The sequence below is a fragment of the Kryptolebias marmoratus genome, linkage group LG24, assembly GCF_001649575.2.
Source record: "Kryptolebias marmoratus isolate JLee-2015 linkage group LG24, ASM164957v2, whole genome shotgun sequence".
Lineage (NCBI taxonomy): Eukaryota > Metazoa > Chordata > Actinopteri > Cyprinodontiformes > Rivulidae > Kryptolebias > Kryptolebias marmoratus.
In genome coordinates, this window is record NC_051453.1 from 6,085,750 (window position 1) to 6,109,529 (window position 23,780).

A 23,780-nucleotide genomic window follows, 5' to 3' on the forward strand; every position below is an offset into this window, starting at 1 on the left:
TAAAACTTCGTCGTTGTGCTGCGAGTTTGAATCCTGTCAAGTCCTGCCTTGTAAAAAACATTTACCTAAAACAATGTACTCTCCATAATACATAAACCTAAGTATCATCAGCATACAATGATATCCCAATACAGCTAGGAAAAAAAGGACATCCAAGAAAAAGATGGAAATGAACGTTATATTACTGACAGAGAGGTGATGCAAGAAGAAAACAGATAATATGTTAAGGAAGCATTAATTTGTTTTATATTGAAACTTACTGAGAACAATACTACAAAGAAAAGTATTAAAACCAGGTCAATATAGATCATCTGGTGATGTGGAATATTACACCACAGATCTTATCAAACTGTGACCATGTGGCCACAAATAAAGTAAAGAATCAGCTGACTATTTACCTGCTTTTGACATGTAACTGTGAATAATGTGAACTACAGGACCAAATGCTAAAAGACCTTGCTAATTCTTGAGAGCCTGACGATCCGAGCCGTCAGGACTCTGTGAGCCCCTCCACCCGCCTCTATGTTTAGACTGCTATCTCAACTCAGCTGCAGAGGAATACAAGAACTCTCAGGGAGCAACAAACAAAACAACAGCAGCCTCTTCATGGCTCCAGACTATGAGCACGAAGGAATAGAGAAGCACTTGTTAAAAATTGACGCCGAGCCGACCCCTCCCCGGCACATTGATAAAGAGTGGTGAAATGTGTGAAACTATGATCTACAGGGGGCATATAACTGCAGTGAGCTCTGCAGAAAGATGCTTAAACTACTACTGAGCGTGTTTTTATGTGCCTGAACTTACAAGCTACAAAAATATAGATACTGCACTGTAATTGATTGGTCAGTTCCATCTGTTCAAGCATTTTACAGCAAAATAAGCTGAAATTCTGAGCTCTGAACTTTTTCTTTTTAGCGCTACTCAGGACGTACTGGAGAGTCAGACCATGTAGGAGGCAACCCCATTAATATGGTGGACCTACGTTTGGAAATCAGTGTGAATCAATTAACCAAAACATGAAGTAAAAAGACTCGAATGTACTCATCAGTGAGTTATCTAACTTAAGTCCAAATCGCTGAAGATCAAACTGAAATCAGCAAAACAGCATCCCAGAAAGTTGCCACAAGTGACGACTTCTCAAATCCTCAGTATTCAGATTTTATTTCCTTTTATCCCATGTATTTAAGTGTCATTGGACAAAATGCTTTTCTGCTGTGATCATCAGAGCGAATAACAAGACCAGAAAAATTCAAATCTGCATAAATACCTACCTACAGAAACCTACAAGAAACCTTTAATAAAATCAAACTGTAGCAACAATATCATCCCTCTCAACACAGCCACCCCATCAAAAGCATCATCGCATACCTTCTAAAAATCGCTGTGATTCTAACATGATTACTCTGAGTTTCCTTTAGGAGGGTCTGGATCTACTGTGAATACAAACTGGGGTCTCAGCCAGATCAGGAGAACTGCAGCGTGACTCACAAAGAGTCAGCGTATAAAAAACCCCAGAAAGAAATCAGACACAGCGGCTGTGTGTCAGATCAACTGATCCACAAATATGACACAGAAGAAAAGAGGAGAAAGAAGATCAGGTCGCATATCTTTCCAGACAAGTCTGGCTTCACCTGCGCAGCTGCTTAATGGTGATTAAATGCAAAGATTATAGAAAAAAAATTCACAAAACTAATTTGAAACACTGAAAACTTTAAAGGTTAAATAAGTCCCGTGACCGTCTCAACATGCTGGAAGTGACATCACATTTGGTCACAGCCAGGATTCGGGGTTCAGTTTCCTCCTAAGAAATCCATTTACTCATGATGCTGTCACGTCAAAGCGAATGCTCAGCTCGGTTTGAATATCCCACCATCTACAGATCGTAATATCATCAAAAGATTTCAAGAATCTGGAGAAATCTCTGAGCTCAAAGGACGAGGCTGAAAGTCAATATTGAACGGTCGTGATCTTCGGGCCCTCAGGGGCCGCTGCATTAAAACCAGGCCTGGTTCTGTTCTGGACATCACTGCATGGACTCAGGAACACTTCCACAGATCATTGTCTGTAAACACAGTTCACACAAATGCTGCTCAAAGCTCTATCAGGCAAAGAAGAAGCCAGATGTGAACACCATCCAGAAACGCTGCTGTCTTCTCTGAACCAAAGCTCATTTAAAATGGACTGAGGAGAACTGATTTGAGGTCAGACGAATCTAAAGCCTGCCTCTCTGATGGTATAGAGGTGCATTAGTGCCTATGACATGGTCATCTTACACATCTGGAAAGGCACCATCAATACATAACATTATATACAAGTTTCAGAACAACATCTGCTCCCATCCAGAGAAGATCTTGCATATTTCAGCAACCCAATGGTAAACCACAGACTGCCTCCATTACAGCAGCATGGCTTTGTAGCAGAAGAGTCCAGGTGCTAAATCTTCAAAAACATTTTGTGCAAAGAAGACCAGAAACTGTCGAGCAGCTAGAATCCTCCATAAGACAAGAATGGGACAACCTTCCCTCCAAAACCTCCAGCAGCTCCATGGCCCCATCCAGCTTTTTAAAATTTTTTTTTAGATAAGTTGGTGCCATCAGATTCAAAAATAAGTCATTGTTTTCTTAAAATGGTGCAATTTTATAATTTAAACAATTGTTATTTTCACTATGTTCCACTGCGGATAAAATATGGAAGCAAGAAATTTTCAGGTTGTTGCATTCTGCTTTAATTTACATTTTACACATCCCAACTCCTTTGGATTTCTTTCATTTATTCCCCAAAACAAAAGTGACGGCGTATGAACGAAAGTGGAATAGATATTAATAGCAGAGATTAAAGATGATCAGTCAGTGATTCCAGCCCGGATGTCGTCAAACCTTATCTCAAACTCTTTTTTTAGCTTTCAGAAGAGTCTGTCGAGCATCAGCTGTGTGTGACGGTGAGCAGAGATTACTGCAGCCTTTTCTCTGCCTCTCTGAGATTAGCTGCGAAGACGAGGGCCGCTTTAACCTTCACTAAACTCTAATTTGATACAGAGGCTTAGAAACCGGGGTCTCGCAGTTTAATCTGAAAGCAATTAACATATTTCCCATCGTGCAAAAGTGCTTCGGGCTGCAGGATGCTGCTGCTTTTGTTGAAGTAAGACAGTAAATCGTACACAAGTACATTAAACATCTGAGTTCATCATATATTATTTTGTCCGCTTCATTTCAGGAAAAATCAGAGTTTAAGATGTAAAATACATGAAGTCAAACAAAGAGGTTTCAATATGTCATCTGTGTTTGTTTTAAAAGTAATGGATACTTAATACACCTATTATTATGTTTGATGACACTGATTTATAATCACAATAAGCTTTTTTTTTATTTTCCACACCTGCTGCTTCTCTCTGACTTATTCTCTCCTTGTATATTACTGTAACACACTGTATTTGACAATAAAACCCTGTACTTCCTTACAGAAAGGCTGAGAAACACGTTTGTCTGAGGACTTGATGAGTTCAACCAAAGAATGTGATCAAATCATCAAAACAACAGGTCAGAGAAATAAATTATTCATATATTCATTTTATTTACCTGTTTTTCACGGGGTGAGCTGATGCCTAAGGCATAAATTTATATTTCAAGGCAGCTCTAAAGCAAACAGTCATGAAAATCCACGTCGTGTTTTGAGAAGGTGAAGGCTCCTCGGACTCGTTTAACATAAATATCTGCTGCGGTTTCATTGCTCTTGGTGTATTTCTGCTGAGTCAGCAACACAACCCTCCAGTCTGGACAATGGGAGCAAAAAGTGTTGATTTTCAGACATTAATGAACCCATCTGATTAATCTGTGTGGAGCTCCTGGGGACATGCAGAAAGCTCAAAGACTGATGCATCTGAAACTTAAAATGTGGGGTAGTTTCTGACTAAAATCCAGCTTAAGAACCCCACTGGGCTCAAATATTTAGTTTATATGACGAAGCATTTCTTTTCTCTTACTGTTTTTTTTATTGTAATTCATAAATCTGAACTTTTGAGTTCACTGTCTGCTGAAAGTCCTGAGTCATGATCCTGCTGCCATGTGATAATTTCCTTTATATCACTAAATACATCAACAACATGAGACGAAATAATGTCATCTGACCAAACTAAAATGAGTAATGGAAATGTTTATTTTGCTGGATTTTTTTGGCTTCATGTTTGATTTTAGTTTGTCCTGTTGTTAGAATCCTGTTTGGTCTATAAATAATCCACATTAAATCAGACTGGGACGGCTCTCTTCCCTCATGGGCTGAAAAGCAAAAACAAAGACACCGAGACGAGACTGATGGCCAGGAGGGACGTGACGAGAGACTTTAAACTCGGCTGGACAAACTGCCAAATGGACACTGACATTAGCCTCTGGATGTGATGTCATCAGGAGGGAGGGAAAGGTTTATTAAGGCCTCAAAGACAGAAAAACTCTAAATCTGTCATATTTGACCTCTGGGTGACCTTTTGTTTTAGTTTTGCAGCGTGCTGCTATTTCTACAACTGCTTCAGAGATCAGGTTTGCTAAGAAGTAATAATTTTTTTTTTTAGGAAAAATTAAAATATAGAATGTTTTGAGGGATGCTGCAACATTTTTCAGTCTGTAAACCAAGGATTTATTACCGCCTGCTGCCGAAAGGGGACAGCGTGTGTGTTCATGTGTCTGCCTGTTAGCAAAATATCTCATGAACTACTAGGCAAGTTTTAACGAAACTTTCAGAAAACAATCTTTGGATGCACATCTACAACTTGAGTCAAGATGGCTTCCACTGCTCCAACTCCCTCATTTCTCAACACAAGACGATTTAAGTCCCAAAACTCTGCCATGAAAGGTGGCGGGCGACGTGCATTCCTTTAAATCATATTACAGCGTTTTCTCTTTCCCACCAGAGGAAATCCGTTTTAGTTTTTCTTCATCCTAATCCAGTCAAGAGTGGTGTTTTCAGAGTGGGATGGCGACATGACCGAGCTCTCCCCTGAGCCTGTCACCTGCAGCAGATTGACGTCCTGCAGGCACCGGAATCATCCTGAGCTGCTGCCGCCGCCACATCGGGCGCTTATCATCGGAATCAGAGTCGCAGCTAATCCGCAGCTGATCCCAGATCGGCCCAACACCTTCTTCTTTTAAAAAAAAACAAACGGAGATGTCTCCATCGTGACGTATTCAATCCATTTTTCCACCACTTGACTACATTGATGTAAGGCCTAGTGTTTCTTGTAATATCGCCCGCTGCCTTTCATAGATTAAGATCATGGCCAGTTGACCTCTGACCCCCACAACAAGTTGCTGGTGTTCAGCATCTTTCTGCACCGCCTGCATCAGCTCTTGCAGATGCCTAAGTGTCAAACTTAAACAGAGGGGTCAGATTCATCTGGCTGGAAACAAATGTGATGTTTCTCAGCTGTTCCCCTGACACATCACCGGTCTGCCGCTAACCTGCTGTAAGCAGGAAACAACAATTAATAATTAACAAAAACGGACAGCAGGAGTTTCGCTCAGCTGCTCCACGGTTGTCTGAGACGGCGTTTTTCCTCGTTTCCTCCTCCAATCACGTGCCTCCTTCTTCTAGGAAGTATGGAGATGCAGATGAGAGGAAGGCGAACCTAAAAATAGCATCTCTTGGTTTTTCTCCCCCCGACACTGAGAACAGAAAGCGGCGAGGAGGGCAGGCAGGATGTGGAGGATGTTTCTTGGTGCTGCAGTCTGCCGGTGGATCTGGGACGCCTCGCCTCTGTTTGTGAATCAGTTCGTGCAACAAACATTTGGCTTCGTTCTGCATTTTGCTGTCTGGTAGTTGTGACATGTTTGGCAAACAGCTTCGATGGAGGCCGTGTCTAGTTGTGCAAATGTTGATTCAGCATTCACACTTTTGTTTTCCTGCTTTTTTTTTATTTTCCGTACATTTTTTGCAACCTAACTCAGCATACTTTGCTCCATTTTAGCCTTTCATAAATTAAAAGGTTCATCTCATTTAGGAGATGGGTGCTCTGACTTTTGGTTTTCCTAACTTTCATATTTTTTACACCTTTTTGACTCTTCAGCTAGCCTTTTATTACTTTTAGCAAGTGTTCTGCTTCAGTTTTAGCTTCATTTAGCACTCAGTAATCATACTGCACTTTTAGAGAAAATGCAGTTTCTCTATAAGGCTGCAGAGCCAGATGCAGATGCCTGCAGGGTGTTGATGCTTCTTGTTCTTCCAGACATAAAATCCTAGTTTACGGGGAAAAAATGTGACTTTTGAATCTTTTTCTCTGCAGACCCCACAGTAACCCAGAGTGCCTGTGTGATGGGACTGTGAGGAGTGTTCGTCCCAGGTAACATGGTGGATGGATGTACGTTTTTTTTGTTTTTTGGGTTTTGTTTTTTGCCATGTGACACAGCAGATACGTCACTCTCGCTGCAGGTCAAACAGACGGTGAGTTCACTGACCTGCACCTGCTGCCTTCACTGACCTGCTGCCTGCTCAGACGGTGAGTTCACTGACCTGCACCTGCTGCCTTCACTGACCTGCTGCCTGCTCAGACGGTGAGTTCACTGACAGCACAGGATGTGCAGATGTGGCCGGACACTCGGAGCTCAAATTCACACTCTCTGAAACACAATAACACGTCTTTGGAGGTAAGGAACAGAAGTGCCGCTCCATCACCGACACAGGAGTCTTTATCCTGTGAAACCATGTCTTTGCATTGATTTCCTTTAACAACCAAACTCCTGACTGACTAAACTGTTATAATAATGTTCTGTACAATTCTGTAAAGCTTTAAACACAGCAGCTTAAAATATATTCAAGTAATTCCATCCTCTGTTGCATAAATCAGATTTTCACAGTAATATTTTAGCTCTTTAAGACATCCTGTATGTGTGCAGTGTAGTTCTTTTGACTGTAATTTGAATAAAAAGATACATGTGAGATCTGATTAAATGTTTTACACTATAACTAATTGCAGAATATTCCCATTATCATGCATATTGAATAAAAAACAGCCATTGGGACTTTGATGATAAATCTCAATAAATATTATTAAAGATTTGTTAATCTCATGCACATACAAGGCACAATAAATTGCTGTCGCCTGGTTTGATTCAGTGTTTTAATATAATTTCTGGCTCAGATCATTTTGGAGTTGTTTTTTTTCCCCTCGTCTTAAACGCCTTTTTTCCTGGAGGATACAAACCCGGAATCAAACCAGAGACGCACAGAGGCAGCAGCAGCCTTCATTCATTCACAGATAACAGCACATTATGTTATTCACGTCGTTATTCACAAAGGAAACAGCTGTTGGAGAAAGTATTTCATCAGGGGCGCGGATAGGAGATATTTAACTTATATTTTATATCAAACAACAATCAGGCAGCAAATACAAAATACATTTCAATGTAAATAACGGTGTTAGTTCAGTGTAGTAAATGAAGACATAAAACCTACCTTTGCAGGTTTCTATCCGGCTGCTTTCCACCGCGTTCAGCACCCGCAGAAACACCGACGCTGTCAAGGCAGGAAGTCTGAGTACAACAGAATCCGGTTTTTAACTTCAAAATAAAAGCGCATCAAAAACTGTTACACAATCAGGAGATTTTGGTTGCAAGGAAAGAAACAATTTGAGCTCTCGAATGTGTTTTCATGTTTAGTCATTTAATGTTCATACCAAAAGCTGCAGAGTATGTCAGGGTCCATTTTCCCCCTTCATATGCTTTGTTATCCAGTTTCAGACATAAAAAAGCTAAATTAATCGATTATTATTTATCCATCTTTCTCTAATCAGAGGTTAGGGATGTGTTCTAATATTTAATACCAAAAAATGTTTCAGTACACAAGATAAAAAAGCTTAATTATAAGTTATAAGCTTTTTAATGTTGCGTTTTTAAAATTATTTTGTATGTAATCTTGTGTAAGGATAGATATAAATCTGAATCTTAATCATAATATTTTAAAGTTACCATATTTAGTAGATTGAAATGCACAGTATTTCCCTCTGGGATTTTAGGATAAATCACAGGCAGGTAAACTCAAAGGACTTTCAGATAAATTTTATTTTTTAACTTTATTTTTTTAACTCTATAACCTCTGTGATAAAAAAAACAAAATATATATATATAAATATATAAATTTTACAGAGATTCACTTTAATTGAGGTTTCAATCCACTGTTTTCCCCCATGGTTTATTATTATTTTGAAAGCCAACATCACTTCCGGCTTCTTCCTCCTGTAAACACCGCCATCTTTACAAGGCCTCGGTGAAACTGGCAGGTGGGCGGGATTTTAGGGTCCGTGTAGAAGATTGACAGGTCGTCTGACGAATCCGGAGCCGCTACGCCCGTCCTGATCCATTCCACCTCAAATAATGAAGCAGTCATTTATAATTGATGAGTGCTGCCGGAGAGACTGAATTATTGATCAGGAGGTCAGCAGTAACCACTGCTGCCATTTCTACAAAAGCACACACCGAGTTTATGATGGCAACTGTAACAAATATATCTGCAGAAAAAAAAAAAAATCAATACCCACGAAAAACAGGGCAGGATTTAATATATAGTGAATCACAACTACAGTCAGTACAAACTTCATTTCGTGACATAGCTTGACAGGAACTTTATGTTTTACCAAATGTGATTAGAGGAAACTGCGAAGTCACAAGCTAGGCTGAGTTTATGTGGGCGATGCTGCTGTGATAGGTTTCCCCTGTGTTTATTATTGGAGCATTATTCTGAAAAACAAACAAACAGCGAAACAAGTAGTGTGAGACACTTAAACACAGATTTGTCAGAATCAACACAAACAACAACAAAAGACTGAAAAACTGTTCAGTTCATGATAATACAGGTGGAGCCAGATTCCCCTTCTCCAATTTATTTATAAAGTTTTAAACAGAGCTGTCAACTCAGTAGATGCTTTGGAGTAATGTTTCCCAAACTTTTTATCTTTCAACCCACAAAATGACAGCAACAGAGGCTCGCAAACCCATCTACTACCTTTTTAAATATACAAAGTTTGGTCATAAACTTATTAAAATGGTCTGAAGATGACCCGAATACAGTTTTTAATAATTTGTGACAATAGTCTGTATTCCTTGTAACAATAATGGTGAAAATATGTAATAAGCAAGCTTTTTTTTTTAATGCAAGCTGACATCTGGAGATTATTTAAGGACCCTTACTTGATGTTTCATGACCCAAAGTGAGGCCCCGACCTTGAATTTGGGTACCATTGGTTTAATAACTCCTACTGCTCTGACATGTACATTGCAGCTTTGTGTTACTGCCTGCAGATGGCGCTGTTGACTCATGAGTTCACTCATTTTGAAGCATTTTACTATTTAGGGTTCCCTTAGATTTTGTGAACTGTTCTTAAAAATATATAATCACTGATGTTTTCTGAAGTTTATGGGTTATTTAGGAAGCTTTAATAGTATTTATGTGCAAAGACTGCTTCAAATAATTCTTAATAAATTACTCAACACATTTTAACAATTTACTCAACTCACAATTGCTCTAAACTACGGAGCTAGGATAAAACGAGGGATGTTTGACATGTCCCTCGCGGGGCTCCGTAGTAAACAGAAGCGATATCATTTTTCATGGCGCTCGATTATGACGTAAGCTCCTCCTCGCCAGCAGGTGTCGCTCTAACGTTCATTACAAACATGGTTTATACAGTCTTTGATTGTTTCCTGTCATTTCGTGACCGTCTTCCTCCGATCAGAAGTAAACGCGTCGCTTATATTCTCTGTTGTTTATATAATTGTTTTAATTAGACCCAGTAAAACAAGAATTGATTTTATTTCTAGCTGTTTCAGGAGAAATTGAGGAGAAACGCGTTTTCGGCGGGGAAACCGACTCCGACACAACACCGACTCAGGTTCGCTTCTCTCCGGTTCGATCAGAGGAATAAATCTGACACTAAAAGTCTGTTTATAAAGGTCAATGTCAGACAAATCGTGAAAGAGAAATTGTGTTTTATGGGCTTGTTTCTGGCTGTATATTTAGGACAGATCAGGGGTCAGTTCTGCCTCAAAGTCCCCAGACAAGCTGACCTCTAGCTGATAATGTTTCTCTAGAAAGCTGAACTGCATGAACTTTGACCCACGATACTAATATTTTAAAATGGGGCCTTTGTAGGATTTTAAAACACTAGGGGTTCAGCCCATAAAACCTTGCATTTTCACATAGTTCACATAATTTTAGAGATAATAAAAAGTATAAAAAGTGGCATGTGGTAGTAATCACAGGCTGGCTTTTACAACACAAAATGAGTTCTTATTATTTTAACTCAAGTTAACATTAGTTAAACTCTGCAAATACACTGAAGCTCAGAGACTAATGGCAGTCATATACTAAATGATTTTGTATGATTATATGACAAAATATGATTATAATTGACCCTAAAGTCTCTCTTTGCTTGGTCATGTTTGCAAATTGATTTTTATTTATTGCCTTATTGTGACCTATTTTATCATACTGAACATTTCTAACACCAGGTCTATCTATCCTTAATTGGTGTAATTAGTAGTACAGTGTACAAGTTTCATAAAAAACAATAACTTTGTCTATATAAATGGTAATGCAACAAATGAAATCAAACATAAAAAGGTTATCCTGAACTACATAAAGTGGTGCAGTTTGGAAGAGTTTAGGCTAGTAGTTTTCCTGATATATTGAATATTTTTATGAAATGCAGGTACGCACTCAATGTAAACGGTCTCATGTCTGACCTACATTAGGCTGTCTAGTCTGTGTAGGTAAACAAACACGGTGAAATGTAGACTAAAGGTGATAATATAAAAATGAGTCTGCTGCTAAACATGAAAGAAAAGAGAAGGAACGAGTAATATAACTGTTGAGGAGAAATACCAGGGATCAAGCAGGATTGAAGACTGATTGAATGTTTCCTCCACAGATGACCGTGTTGCCACTGCGGTCTGAACATCATGCTTCCCCGGGCAGGTAAAGAGTTTCTGGTCCGTATCCGGTTCTCCTGGAGGCCGCTCTTCCAGGGCCGGTACCTGCTGCTCACCAACACCTTAAGCGGAGGAGTGATGCTGTCGCTGGGAGACATCCTGCAGCAGACCCGCGAGAACCGCAGGGAGCCGGGCAGAGTCCGGGACTGGGGGAGGACAGGTGAGCAGAGGGGAGTGTTGCTGGGCGTCACTGAAACGGGTTTGCAGCTCCAACAGAGTCTGTCTCTGACTGGATGTGTCCTTCACAGAAACTTACACAACATAAAATCTACAATCATATTTGGTTTTCTTTTTCCTTTTGGAGGGGTGTCACTAAACGTTGTTTAACATTTAACCGTTCTGGTGATGATTTGAAAATCTGCTAAACGATTCTGAGGTTTTCACACTCTGTAGTTCCTTCAGCAGGGGGACATCCCCAGAGCATGATGCCACCACCACTGTGCGCAAACAGCTTTTTGAGGATAAACGCCTCTAAATGTTGTAGCCAATATTTTTCTCATTAACGATCAAACTTTCCTTTAGAGGCTCTTTTTCCTCTCTTCATGTTGTGTTTTTTTCAACCTAAGCTGCTTCTTATTCTACAGTGATTTGAAGTTGGTTTTATTGTTCACATTTATGTCCGTTTATTGCCAGCCTGTACTTTTTGTGGTTTTGGTTTCACTCCTCTTTTTACGTTTTTCCTCAGAACTTCATTCTGACACCTTCATTCTGACACTTTAACTTCCTTCCTCGAAGCAGAGTTTGCACAAGTCTGAAGAAATAAAAGATGCTTTGTTCAGTGTGTTTGTGCTTCTTTTCTCACGCATTAATATTTATTTACTCCACCCTGAAGGTCGCATGTTTGTGGCTGGCTGCTCCATGGGTCCACTGCTGCACTACTGGTACCTTTGGCTGGACAGAGTTTATGTGGGCAAAGCTCTGAAGACATTGAGCAAAAAGGTTCTGGTGGACCAGCTGGTCGCCTCACCGACACTGGGAATGTGGTATTTCATAGGCAAGTTCCCCGTCTTCCTCCTCCTCCTCCTGTTGTGCACATACACACGCCTTAAGATTTGTCTGGGTGTGAACAAAGAAACCGTCAGAAAGAATGCAAAGGGTCAAAGGTTGTGTGTAAAATCATGGGTGAGGTGATAGAAAACACACTGTATATCAGAAGTATATGGAGTTCAAAGGACGGCTGAGATAAATAGTTTGGATTTCCTGACATTCTGAGCGTCGTGCGTCTAAAAGTTCATTGCTCTCCTTGTTTCTGACGCACGTTTTTACAGACAGCTCTGCTTATCGCAGGTATGGATCTCCTGGAGGGACGCACTTTATCGGAAGGATGGGCAGAGTTTCGAGAAAAGTTCTGGGAGTTTTATAAGGCGAGTGCACCAGTCCGGGTCTGACCTGCGGGTCAGATCGCACACTCACAAGTTATTGTTCAATTATTTACATAAGTGACTGAAACGGCATTCTCTTCTCATTTCTCATGTTCATTAAAACATGGGGGATTAAAAAAAGTGAATGTGACCTCCTCTTCTCTTGCATGAACTTAACAGAAATAATTTGTTCGCATTCCAACAATTTTAGTGGAGACGTGTCATGCCCCAGGAGTACAGATGATGCAGTTATCACATAAAGAGATTAAAAGTTCAGGAAGCAGATAGAAGTTAAGGTTCGAAGTGACTGATTGTCGTTTTATACATTAGTTTAAAGCTCCTTGCTCTTCGTCAGCTGAAAAACAACAAAATAAACATCCTAAAATGTTGTGTAACTGTAGCTGTTACTGTGACGTTTAATTTAAAAAGCCCCAAACCACAGGCAGGTTCCCGACCTGCATGTAACCACATCAGTTGTGGTTGTAATTCAGTACAAGTGGTATTTAAAAGCAAAACTGGAAGGAAAGAGGAAACAAAAATAACTGGTGGACGTCCATTAAAGGAACACTGAAGAGAGCAATTCCTTTGGCATTACTTCAATCTCTGGGGAAATCTGTGAGATTGTGTCAGATCTGGGAAGGCCTCAGTCAGTCACGTAGGTTTACTGCGTGTCAGACACAATCTGCAAGTTATTCCTATTCCCCGAAGCCCATTTAGGCTTCTTTAATACAAACACATTAACATACCACAATAAATTAAATTAAACAAGCATAAAAAATCTTTATGGGCTAGTGGAAGTCCCCCTCTGGTTATTATTGTTTCCATTTACCTTTTACTTTAAGTGCAAAGAAAAGCATCAGTGGAAACTGAGCTGACGTTTGCAGGTTAGATGGGCTTTAATGATTCAAAATATTTCTGGTTTTTCTATAATAGTCATAGCTGAAGCCCCTCCAGCCGCCTCCTGTGAGAAACTTTCTGCTTTAGCTCCTTTCCTCTTATAGTTTTCTTTCGTTGAGTCCTCTTTAATTTCTTTACATCCGAGATTTTGTATAAGACTGTTTTATTTTATTTCTTTTAAAGAAACTCACAGGTTTGCTTGAGTCAGGTTTGTAAAAACAAATTTTAGTTTCCCATCAGAAGGCAGTATGTGATGCGGTAAAATACAACCTGATGCTCGGATTAATTTCCCGCTCGCCCGCCCTCCTCTGTGATGTTTTCCTTCAGTAAACCTGTCTGTTTGTTTGTTTGTTTGTGCTCAGGTGGACTGGTGCGTCTGGCCTGTCGCTCAGATGGTCAACTTCTACTTCCTGTCGCCCAAATTTCGTGTTGTGTACATCAATTTTATTACCTTAGGGTGGGACACATACCTCTCCTATCTCAAACACAGAGTAAGTCTGGTAAAAATGCATAAATTATAAGAGTATTTTAAGTATTTAAGTCAAAGATGACTGTTTTTTTAATTAATTTGGGCCTCTGCAGTCAAGTAGAAGGCAGTTGGTGATACTGGAAAGTGTAATGTCTAAATTGGTTGTTGTTGTTCCTTTTTGTTACGGGTTTAATTTAAAACCTGTTTTATGCTGACAGGATGAAAACCAACACACAGAAGCAGCATCAGACATCAGCGTCATGGATTCACAACAGAAAGAACTGCCGACACCTAAACCTCTGGAGGAAAAAGCTTAAATTTTATTGTCATCTATGAAGTTAATCAGATATAAAGATGTTTGTGTTTTTGGATGTTAATTCCTCTCTTTATCTGAGGAGTCGTATGTTTAATTCACAGTGCAGGTGCGCCTTTTCCTTCACGCCTGAATGATTTCGTCTCTTTCTGTCTGAATGTCGTTCGCTCCTGTTGAAACCTTCAGGGATGAAGAGCTGTTTCACTGCCGCAGCTGCTCCTTTTTCCACTTGTTGAGCAGGAAACTCAAAACATCCGTGTCATTTTTAATGTTTTACCTAAAACATGAACTGTTGTTATAATTTATTTTTGTGCTGTTTAACAGTCAGAACTGATATAAAACAGTTTAGTACCAAACCTCGTGAACCTGCTTGAACTTTGCCTTAATATGTGGTCCACAGCTGCTACAGCTGTTATTGTGCCAAATCATCTGTACCACGTTAAATCTACACAGTAACTATAGCTAAATGTAAAACTTCTGTATGTTAACATTACAAAGAATCATCAGCTGTAAAAGTGAACTTGAATCGTGAGAAACCGAAGATGGAAAATATCTATTTTAATAATAATCTGTCAGTTTGACTGAAGCTAAAATTAATATAACATAAATTATGTTTTTATTATCAGTTTTATTTGATGATGGGGGAAAAAAACCTTCTGTTAATGAGTAGATATCTGTGACTCACTTAATATTCTACTTATTAACTAATTACTGAAACATCTGTGTTGTTTCTGTGTTCATATGATAGTTTTATCAGTTTTCACCACATAAAACGCTACTAAAATAAATGCTGCATTTGTGTAAAACGGTTGAAGGACCAAAAGAATAGAAGCCTTTATAAGAATTTAAATGTTGCTTTTATATAATTTGTAATTTAAAAAAAAGTCTTTAATATTTAAAACAACCGTGGAGTAAGTATTGATTGTTAAAATTAAATTATGTATTTCAAAACAACTCTTTAACGAGCTGTTATGAATAATAAAGTGATGAGAATAAAAAGAGATCATTTTTCTCCTGAATCTTTTCTTTTTTTTTTAGTTTTTGGAGTTTAAACGGACAGTATTAAGTGATTTAAAGATCACTTTTAGAGAATGCACATGCAGAATAAACAAGATTAATATTAAGGTCCTGTTAGTGCTTGAAGGAATACACATCTCCCGCCAACTTGGAGGTCATGAAATGATCTTAAAATATGTGTTGAGGATGACTCTCAGCTACTACCTCATCAAATTTTAGCTCAGTGGCCGTAAAAAAAGCCATTTTTGTGTTCCCTGAGCTTGCTTGGCCGTGGCAGCCATCGTGAATTTGGTTGTAGATGTATATCCACCGATTACTTTTTGTCCAGTGGTTCATGAGATATTTTGCTAACATTACAGACACAAAAACTATCACCTATGCCTTCTGTGGTGTGCAGTAGGAAAAATACATAAAACTTTAATTGGAAAATTTAGATTTCTTGTATAAATAAGTGTTTTTACTTCCCTGAAAATTAAAGGTCACATCCTGTGCTGCAGGAAAGACCATCAGTAAGAGTTTGTTGATAATAAAGTTTATATTATGTGCATCATTTTAGACCAACAAGCAAAATAACTAAATAACTAAACAAGTGTCAGAGTCTGAAAACACTACAAAAATCTAAACAACACAGATGAACAGGTATCTCCAAACGGTAAATTGTTACAATGATGCGGTACAAAGCAAAGCCAACCACGAAGGAAAAAGTCCTTGCTGAGCAAATGAAAGACGAGTAACAGGTGAGTGGCAATCAGCAAACAGAGAGCAGGTGCGACGGCACAGAAACAAGCTTTACAGAAATAACACAGGGTGAAACTAAAAGAAATACTGAATATGAAAACAAGGCCGAAAAAAAGCAATGGAAACAGTAAAAGTTTAATGAAATCACACAAACCCAAGTCCTTTTAATCTGTAAAAACCTGCTCAGAAGGTAAAACTGATCTCCAGCTGTCGTCAGCAGAGCAAACACTTTGTTCAAATATTTGATCAGCCTGAAAGATTTGAAATGCAGCGGCTCATGTTTCGAGCCCTCCTCCTCTCCAAGCATTGAACACATCCTGCTGTCAAGGATGTATCGCCTGTGAGGGTTTTCTGAACGTCACTGATATGACTGTCAGCCGTTTCCTCTCTCAACATGCCTGCAGCCATGATGCACCTCACCGTCCTGGTTTCCCTCCTCACAGTGGCAGTCTGCAGCGGTGAGTGAAAGTTTCACACTTTTCTCCTGTTAAAGCTCACGGGTTTGACGAAACGAGGGCTGAACTCCACGTGAAAAGTCTGGTAGAGATGCAAATTTATGCAAACAGAAAGCGTCCTGTTACCAGAGGGAGGTGCAGAAAAGCTTGCCTGGGTTAACAAGGCGCAGGTTATTTCTCAGAAAGCAGTGCTGTTTTTTTAAGCAGATTCTGTTCTAAAAAGCAGCAGCTGTGCCCTTTTTCTGTCAAGCAGATTTTCAGCACACTTCAGTTTTAAGCTGAACTTGGAAAGTCAATTCTGGTGGGGGAATAAAGCAAAGATTTGGATGGTGATGGTGATTGAGCCTGTTGCAGTTTCTATTACTTGGTAAACATGATAATGAGCCAGAGTGCACACAGTGCCAACAGGGTGGCAGCGTATTGTTACCAGAGGACACAAATCATTGCTTGTTTTTTGAGCTTCAGAATCAACAAGCTCATCCAGGCCTACAGGTGATCTGAAAGGAGCCACAGCAGACGACAAAAAACCCACTTATGGCTGATGAGGGAACTTTTGATCGTATTGTAGAATCTTTATCAAACAAGCCGAGGCCGAACTGAAGAAGCCTTTTGGATGAGAGGTGAAACGTCTTCAGGAACGAGAGAAGAAGTCCAGCTGCGTTCTGTTGAACCACCCAGGATGGTCAAGTCCTGGATGACAGAGTTTGTTCATTTGTAGTGAAATTAGGCTTTCATCCACAACTGTTATTTAGAGCTCCTCTGACGTTTTGACCATAACCTGATGTAAGTAAATGTAAGGTCCAAAATTTAAATAATTTTATCCTTCCAAGACCCAGAACATCAATTTAATTTAGCTTAATCTGACCCTTAGTGTTTCAGGATGTCATTTGAAACAATTCACTTATATTTTTCCATCTTTGTGGTGCAAAACGTGATATTTTCTAGTTCAGTGCACCTTTGTGCCATAAAACTCCAACTAGGGACACATAAATTAATAACTTTATATTGAAGGATGATTGCTCTGAGCTCCAGTCGGCCTTTGGAAATGTTCAATAAGTTAACTGTGCAGCGATTAATCCAAAGCTCAGTTGTTTAAAATCTGGTATTTATCTCCATCCAAAGGAAAGATCCTCCTTTTTTTAGGTTCCAAGTTTGGAGTTTTAGCTTCTTTGTCTGTGCTTTTGAATTAGTGCACTTTAAAAACACGGAGAACATAAAACTTGTTCTCTGCTGGATCAGAGCTGCTGTGCTGAGCGTTCTGCTAAACGGTTATTAATTTATTATAAGGTGAGACGGGCTCATTGTCGCCCTCCTTTCACAGATTTTATAATTCACAGCTTTGCGACTGCTTTGCTCCACTAACGTGATCTAAAATATAGGTAAAATGTGTTTTTTTTGCAGAAACCGCCATTTTCTCTGAACCTACACAGGAACCAGAGTCGACCACAACGGCTTCGCACTTCCCCTCCAGCTTGGCAACGTCATCTGGTGTGAAAACCAGCGCCGTCACACTGCAGTCTCAAACAACAACAACACACCAGAACGCCACTGATGTCACTTCAGCTTCACCAGGAACACCCAGAACAGAGGAACCCAACCCAAGCAGTACTACTGTGAACGCTACAACCAGCCAGGCATCCAATGAGACGACTTCTCAGGAGCAGACAGTCCTGTCGACGTCAGAGTCACAAAATGCCTCAACCAGTGCCGCAGTGAACGCAACCAGTCCAGGTTAGACTACAGGGAGAGCTTTTTATTTTATTCTAATAGATTGTAAACTTGTATGGGAATGCTTGAACTACAACCAGTCATAAGCTGTTTTATTACAAATGCTGAGCAGTCGTGCTTTGCATCCCAATAACCAGCCTAATGGACCCCCACTGCCTTTAATGCCCAGCCTTCATTTAGGTAGTAGAGCTAATAGTACTCCTGTGAGTATATATATATATATATATCATCTGGAGATGCTGATGAGCCCACAGCATCTCCAGAGGGTTCATCAGTGTTTCTTGATGATGAAGTACACCCCCCTCAGCATCACACCCCACTGTTTCGTCATGTTTTTTTTTATTTTCCTTTAATCCACAGCCAGTTGCTGCTTCTCCGCGCTGCAGTGGATTTAATGGTTTGTTGGAGAAAGCGACCTCTCACTCCCATGTTGCAACAAATCCCCAGCATCTCACTTCAACGGCCTAATTTCCAGTTGTGTTATTTAAGATGTTAGCGTTTGAGAGGAATATTCAACTATACTGTAATTTTGCAACTACCCAACTGCCCTGCCTATTGGACAAAATGTCAGCACCACTAGCTTTTTTTTAACAAGAAGCTTGACTTTTGTTTCTGTTTTAAACCTGTATTTTTTAATCTGGAAAACTCTGCAATCTGGCATCTTTGTGGACCTTCCACCTGCCTGATCAGTTCTGCAAACCGACACCTCAAAAAAAAAAAAAACATAATAAAGACTTTGAAAGCCCCCAAACTGATAGAGTCAGGTCACAGCTGTGGGACGATGGAGACCCCATCCTAAACCTCAACAGATCTGTTGATCCCATACCCGACTGCCATGTTTGGTTAAAAGTTACGCCTGATTTGGTCTAAACCTACAAGTTTAGATGCTTGGTCATAATATCTTTTCTGATAGGTGTATCTTCTGTGTGTCTCTGTGACTCTGCAGCTAAACAGTTTTGTTCTTCAAACTGAGTTTAATTTGTGTAATTCTGATCTTACAGGTTCTGTCATGCATGCTGTAAATGTTGAAATACTGTTAATTATAGGCTTCTGCAGTTGAATCTACAGACAAACTGGTGCTGAAAATGTAAAAACTGCTACGCTAGGTGGCAAAACATGCCTATAAAGTCTATTAAATGTCACATGTGAGTTCATAGTACTCGGATACAGAAATCTAGATGGGGCATGCTTGAAATTTTATTTTTTTATGATGTTATCTGAAGATAAGTTATCTTGAAGTAACACAGCTTGTTTTTAAAGTTGTTTTTTTTACCAATAAAAGCTTGTTTTCTTATGAGAACTAAATGGTTTGAAAACTATTAAAACAAAATAATAATAATGTTTTACCACTTTATCAGAAATCAGGACAGTCATGCTGGCAGCTGATTCAAACTGGAAATATTGCATCAAAGCACCTTTATCACCGATCAATGCTTTTACTGTTCTAAATCATCTCCAATGACGGCAGTAATGAATGACGAAACTGTGAGAGCCACTCATATTTGCACCATAATCGTGTCATTATTCTTAAAAAAAAAGTTTGTTTTCTCAAAACAAAACTAGCTCGGATATCTTTAGACAAGAAAACGGTCAAGCTTAAGAAAATCTCATCAAATTAAATAATAATAAAGTCCGTAATGTGGTTTACTCAGGAAAGTAACTGTTTGTTTTGTGTCATGACTTTCAGCACTCTCAGCCAACTCGGGGAAAAACGACTTGATGAGAAACCCTGGGCTCGTGGCCATCATTTGCATCTTCAGCATCATCCTCGCTCTGATGATTGTGGTCGTAACGGTGAAATGTATCCAGTCACCAAAGTCCAACTTTGAGAGACTTGAAGACGTGCCGATGGTGAGTGAGAAAACTGGTGTTTGGGCACAAAGGGTCAAATGCACTTATTGCTACTTTTTATTAATATTTAAAAGCACAGAAAACTCAATATCCTGTTTTCCCCTGTGAGTTTTGCTTTCATTCAGGTGCTGGTATCTAGTAAAAGCCTAAAGAAAGTGATACTGGCAGCTTCTAAGAACTGAGATATAAAACTTCAGCTACCATGTGGCATTTTCTTCGTTTTTGCTCTCAGCAGTAAGCTCGGTGGTTTGCTGCTCTTTCTTTTACGCAAACAGGAAGTCTGACTTGTTAGTGTGTCAAACAGTCTCACGGGGCATTATGTGGGGTGAATATGTGATGACTGAGCTTTTTCTTTGTGAAAGAGTTTATTATCAGGCCCCATCAGTTCGTCAGCAGGTATTCAGACTTCGTCAGCATCCTGGAGGTTTTTTGGGGGGATTGTATTTCAGGTGAACAAATAAGATTTTTCCTCCTCATTGTGTGAAAAACACAACTCTTTTCCAGATATGATGACAAATAACTTGGCAGAAGAAACGCCTATGTGAACTACTGCGATCCAGTGATTTATCGCTTTTATATCAAACAAAAGTAACAAATTAAAGGCCTAGCATTACTTGAAGAAATGCATATCACCCGCCAACTTTCATGCCTGCATTTAAGACTAATCTCATTTTAAGAAAGTTTGGAGTTGGCACAGTTTTAGTCAAATCTTGTAAAAGATATTATGCAGGGTTTCATGTGATATTGTGAGATCTTACCTGAAGTATTAGCGCTCAGGTTATGTGTTAAAGATTACCAGATTTTAGCTCAATATCAGTAAAATTGATTGAATTATAGCCGTTTTTGTGTTGTCTAAGATCAATTGACTTCATTTAATGGCTCCAAAAGTTAATCAGTTGTAGTTGTACATCCAGTGATTACTTTCTGAGAGTTTCTTTAAAATCTGTCCAGTGAGTCATGACATATTTTGCTAACAGTGTTGACACAAACATTTAATGCCAAAATCTTGGGCAAAAGTGATGCACAATGTGAAGCGCTTGGAGTATATGTCAGGGATGATACTCAGCTACTACAACACCAGATTTTAGCTCCGTATCTGTAAAGGTGTCTGCGTTATAGCCAATTCTGTTTCCTGAGGTCACTGGCTGTGGCGGCCATCTTGAACTGTGTTGACTTTAAAAGTCAATTATTTGTTGATTTTTTAAGATTTTCATTAAAACCCGTCCACTGGATCATAATGCTGCAGTCAAAAGAACACAAAAAAATGCAGGCTGACACGTTTTTGCCCTTTCACCTTCGGCGGCGGGTGATTAAAAATGTAAAAGCGTCACTAAAGTTCAGAAAGGTTACACAAGTTTTCTGGGTTGGTGCAAAGCTTTATTGCCTCGTGGCTGTAAAACTCATTTCAGGACATTGAGCTGAACTGGAACAGAATGCACTTTACATTTACACATTATATAACCAACCACAGGGCAGGCATGTAATCATGTAAAGACAACTGTTAGAGTTAATTAATGACAAGATTTAGTTTTTAAGAAAGGAACAAGGAGCAGGACGGACAGTTAGGGTGACGTGCCTATATGTGGTGTTGCACAACTTTAACCAGCTCCTATTCACTGAATTATTTGAGTTCTTGCTTAGTTTTCACTCATAAAAACAATTTCAGTTCATTTTAAGTTGGCTTATTTATGTGGTGTAAGGTAAAACTAAATAATTTAATTGCACATTGCAGAAAAAAGGAATGAGAGGGAATTAAAATGTCATATTTGATCCATTTCATTTTATTAGTTAAAGCTATTTATCAGTCAATTTAATAAGATCAAATTCCTTTTTGTAGTAATTGTATAAAATGTCATTTTTTGTGCTTTTTTTTCATGAAAGGTTTTTAAGAGAATCACATATATTTCTTTTAAACCCCACTGGTGTTTCTGTCGTCTCTGCAGGGCAAAGTGAATGAAGAGTCTCCCTTCGCTCATTATTCCAAATGACAGAGGACGCTCCGTGGGACAACAAAAACAACAAACGTCCTCCGCAGAGACTCAGATTTATTCTGTAGCACTTTTGTCCTTCCTTGTGGGAGATTCTTGACTGTTTAGCTGCTGGTGATTAAACTGATTTAGGCTCTGAAACTTGATCAAATGACAGATTCTTCTCATGTTCTTCTGATAATTTCTGGATATACTGTATATTCTAGATTTAGTTTACACCCCTTTAGTGAAGGCGTTTCAGGTGATGACGCTGTAAAACTATCTGATTGTATGAGAGAGAATTTATGCTGAATATGATCACTATTATTTAAATAATACTCAGGTGTTCACTCAAATGTCTTGGGCTTTTAATTAAAACTCCCCTTCTTTTTCTGCTTACGAGAAAAATGGATGAATGAAATCCACCATTTCAGAAATTTATCAAAATCATTCAAAGCAAAAAGATGCTCTAAATCTCAACCTTTTTTTGTTTGTTTGTTAGAATCTCTAGAAAGTTGGAAGCTAAACCTTCAATTTGAAATGTTTTTGAGTTATAATCTTCCCCGGTTTGATAATTCCTTCCCTACATGAATGTTAGTTGATTTTAACTCATTTCTTTAGATTTATGGTGTATGTGTGGTAAAGCTGCTTCAGTACATCCAACACAAGTGACGACTGAGTATGATTACAGATTCATGAACAATAAAAGGTTTTGCAGCAGTGCAACACGAGTCACTCAGTGGCTTAAATAAATCTGTTAAAGTTTTGGGTGATAAGTGCGTCTTCTTGACTTTGCACACAACTGTAAAAACTATGTAATTGTGCGAATTCCAATAAAGCTGCACAAAAAAATAAATGTTCTCTCTAAAGTATTGTCCCTATTTGTTTTATTTAACTTTCGTATATTTGGGCTTTAGCTGTCAGTTCTGCTGCCTGAGGTCAGCGTCAACAAACAGAGGAACCTTCTACCAACCTCAAGTTGTCTTTACCATTTAGAACAAAAACAAGCAGATTTATGTGATGTTTTTATACTTCATGGCTAAAAGGATTTGGACACCTGTTATTAGTAGAATTCATTACAGACCCCTGATCTCCTGTGATGGGCCAAGACATTATGGACACTTTAATTTTAGAGCTTTAAATGGACAGGATGGACACTAAAATGTTGATTTGTTATTCTTCAGCCTTGAACCTCCTAAAGGTCCATAAGACCCGGTTTAAAACTCCAGGTAACCTGTCCTTTCAGGCCGTGGGCCCCCAGGCAGTGCGATGTCCTGCCCCTGTGTGTCTGTCTCTGTTAATTCCTTTAAAAAGCAGCTTAAGACGTTTTCATTCAGACAAGCTTTTAGTTAAATGTTCTACTTAACATTTTTATCAGCAGCTCCTACTGTTTTTGTTTTACATTAAGCCTGTATCTGTATTTCTGTGAAGCACTTTGTGATTTTATCTATGGAAGGTGCTATATAAATAAAGTTTACTACTTACTTTACCTTCATGCTTCCAGTTTTGTGGCATGTGGTGCAGTGGTTAAAGCTGTCGCCTCACAGCAAGAAGGTTGCAGGTTTGCCTCCCAGCCTTTCTATGTGCAGTCTGCACCCTGAGTTGTCTCTTGAAACTCCGGTTTGCTCCCACAGATCAAAAACAAGCATGTTAGATTAGTTGGTAACTCTAAATTGTCCCTAGGTGTGAGTAAGTTAATGGTGTTGATCTCATTTGTCTCCATGTGTCCCAGTGATGGACTTGTGACCTGTCCAGGATGTCCCCCGCCTCTCACACAGTGACTCCTGGAGACAGGCACCAGCTCCCCCGCCACCTGCAAAGAAAGAGAAGTCATGCATGGAAGGATTTTGTAGCAATGAAGGAATGCCCGTGACTGTCCCCCGTTGCACAGGGACTATAAGGACATGGTTTGACGAGGACAAACTGGACTGACCCGCAGATCATCTGACCTCAACCTCACTAAGCACTTTTGGAACTGAAACGGACATTGCAGGCCACAGAAACACTCCACAAGATC

At 39.3% G+C, this 23,780-nt stretch overlaps 3 protein-coding genes and 1 long non-coding RNA gene across 6 annotated transcripts in view; 3 read left to right on the forward strand and 1 right to left on the reverse strand.

Annotated features, from left to right (window-relative positions):
* rab3ab (RAB3A, member RAS oncogene family, b) overlaps positions 1-7,519 on the reverse strand; it is a 22,291-nt gene extending 14,772 nt beyond the window's left edge. The window contains exon 1 of the mRNA XM_017413537.3: positions 7,438-7,519. The gene's annotated coding sequence lies outside the window, so the exon portion shown is untranslated. The remainder of the gene's footprint in view (positions 1-7,437) is intronic.
* Positions 2,541-6,440, forward strand: LOC119616786. The gene is made up of 3 exons (XR_005232820.1): positions 2,541-3,536; positions 6,269-6,325; positions 6,415-6,440. It is a non-coding gene; the product is annotated as an uncharacterized LOC119616786 (long non-coding RNA).
* Positions 6,605-15,010, forward strand: mpv17l2 (MPV17 mitochondrial inner membrane protein like 2). Of its 3 annotated transcripts, XM_017413538.3 has the most exons (7): positions 8,098-9,714; positions 9,798-9,868; positions 10,907-11,127; positions 11,800-11,961; positions 12,255-12,331; positions 13,588-13,716; positions 13,913-14,632. In XM_017413538.3, exons 3-7 carry the CDS (start codon positions 10,938-10,940, stop codon positions 14,009-14,011), a joined length of 657 nt encoding a protein of 218 aa, XP_017269027.1. In that variant the 5' UTR covers positions 8,098-9,714; positions 9,798-9,868; positions 10,907-10,937; the 3' UTR covers positions 14,012-14,632. The 3 variants fall into 3 exon arrangements, with proteins under 3 accessions (XP_037830173.1, XP_017269027.1, XP_024861083.1); XM_037974245.1 differs by lacking the exons at positions 8,098-9,714; positions 9,798-9,868 and adding an exon at positions 6,605-6,629 and having other exon boundaries at positions 13,913-15,010; XM_025005315.2 differs by having other exon boundaries at positions 8,098-9,868.
* Positions 15,011-15,889: 879 nt separating this feature from the next.
* Positions 15,890-22,635, forward strand: LOC108234306 (mucin-22-like). The gene is made up of 4 exons (XM_017413387.3): positions 15,890-16,220; positions 17,619-17,948; positions 19,633-19,796; positions 21,740-22,635. Exons 1-4 carry the CDS (start codon positions 16,157-16,159, stop codon positions 21,782-21,784), a joined length of 603 nt encoding a protein of 200 aa, XP_017268876.1. The 5' UTR covers positions 15,890-16,156; the 3' UTR covers positions 21,785-22,635.
* Positions 22,636-23,780: the final 1,145 nt, after the last annotated feature.

What these genes read in the sequence shown, in the direction of transcription:
- mpv17l2 (XM_037974245.1), top strand. Translation starts at nt 10,938, where the DNA reads ATGCTTCCCCGGGCAGGTAAAGAGTTTCTGGTCCGTATCCGGTTCTCC. An exon ending in CCGGGACTGGGGGAGGACAG is followed by an intron (nt 11,128 to 11,799) that starts GTGAGCAGAGGG and finishes TCCACCCTGAAG; the next exon opens with GTCGCATGTTTGTGGCTGGC. An exon ending in GGGAATGTGGTATTTCATAG is followed by an intron (nt 11,962 to 12,254) that starts GCAAGTTCCCCG and finishes TGCTTATCGCAG; the next exon opens with GTATGGATCTCCTGGAGGGA.
- LOC108234306 (XM_017413387.3), top strand. Translation starts at nt 16,157, where the DNA reads ATGCCTGCAGCCATGATGCACCTCACCGTCCTGGTTTCCCTCCTCACA. An exon ending in CACAGTGGCAGTCTGCAGCG is followed by an intron (nt 16,221 to 17,618) that starts GTGAGTGAAAGT and finishes TTTTTTTTGCAG; the next exon opens with AAACCGCCATTTTCTCTGAA. An exon ending in GACTTGAAGACGTGCCGATG is followed by an intron (nt 19,797 to 21,739) that starts GTGAGTGAGAAA and finishes TCGTCTCTGCAG; the next exon opens with GGCAAAGTGAATGAAGAGTC.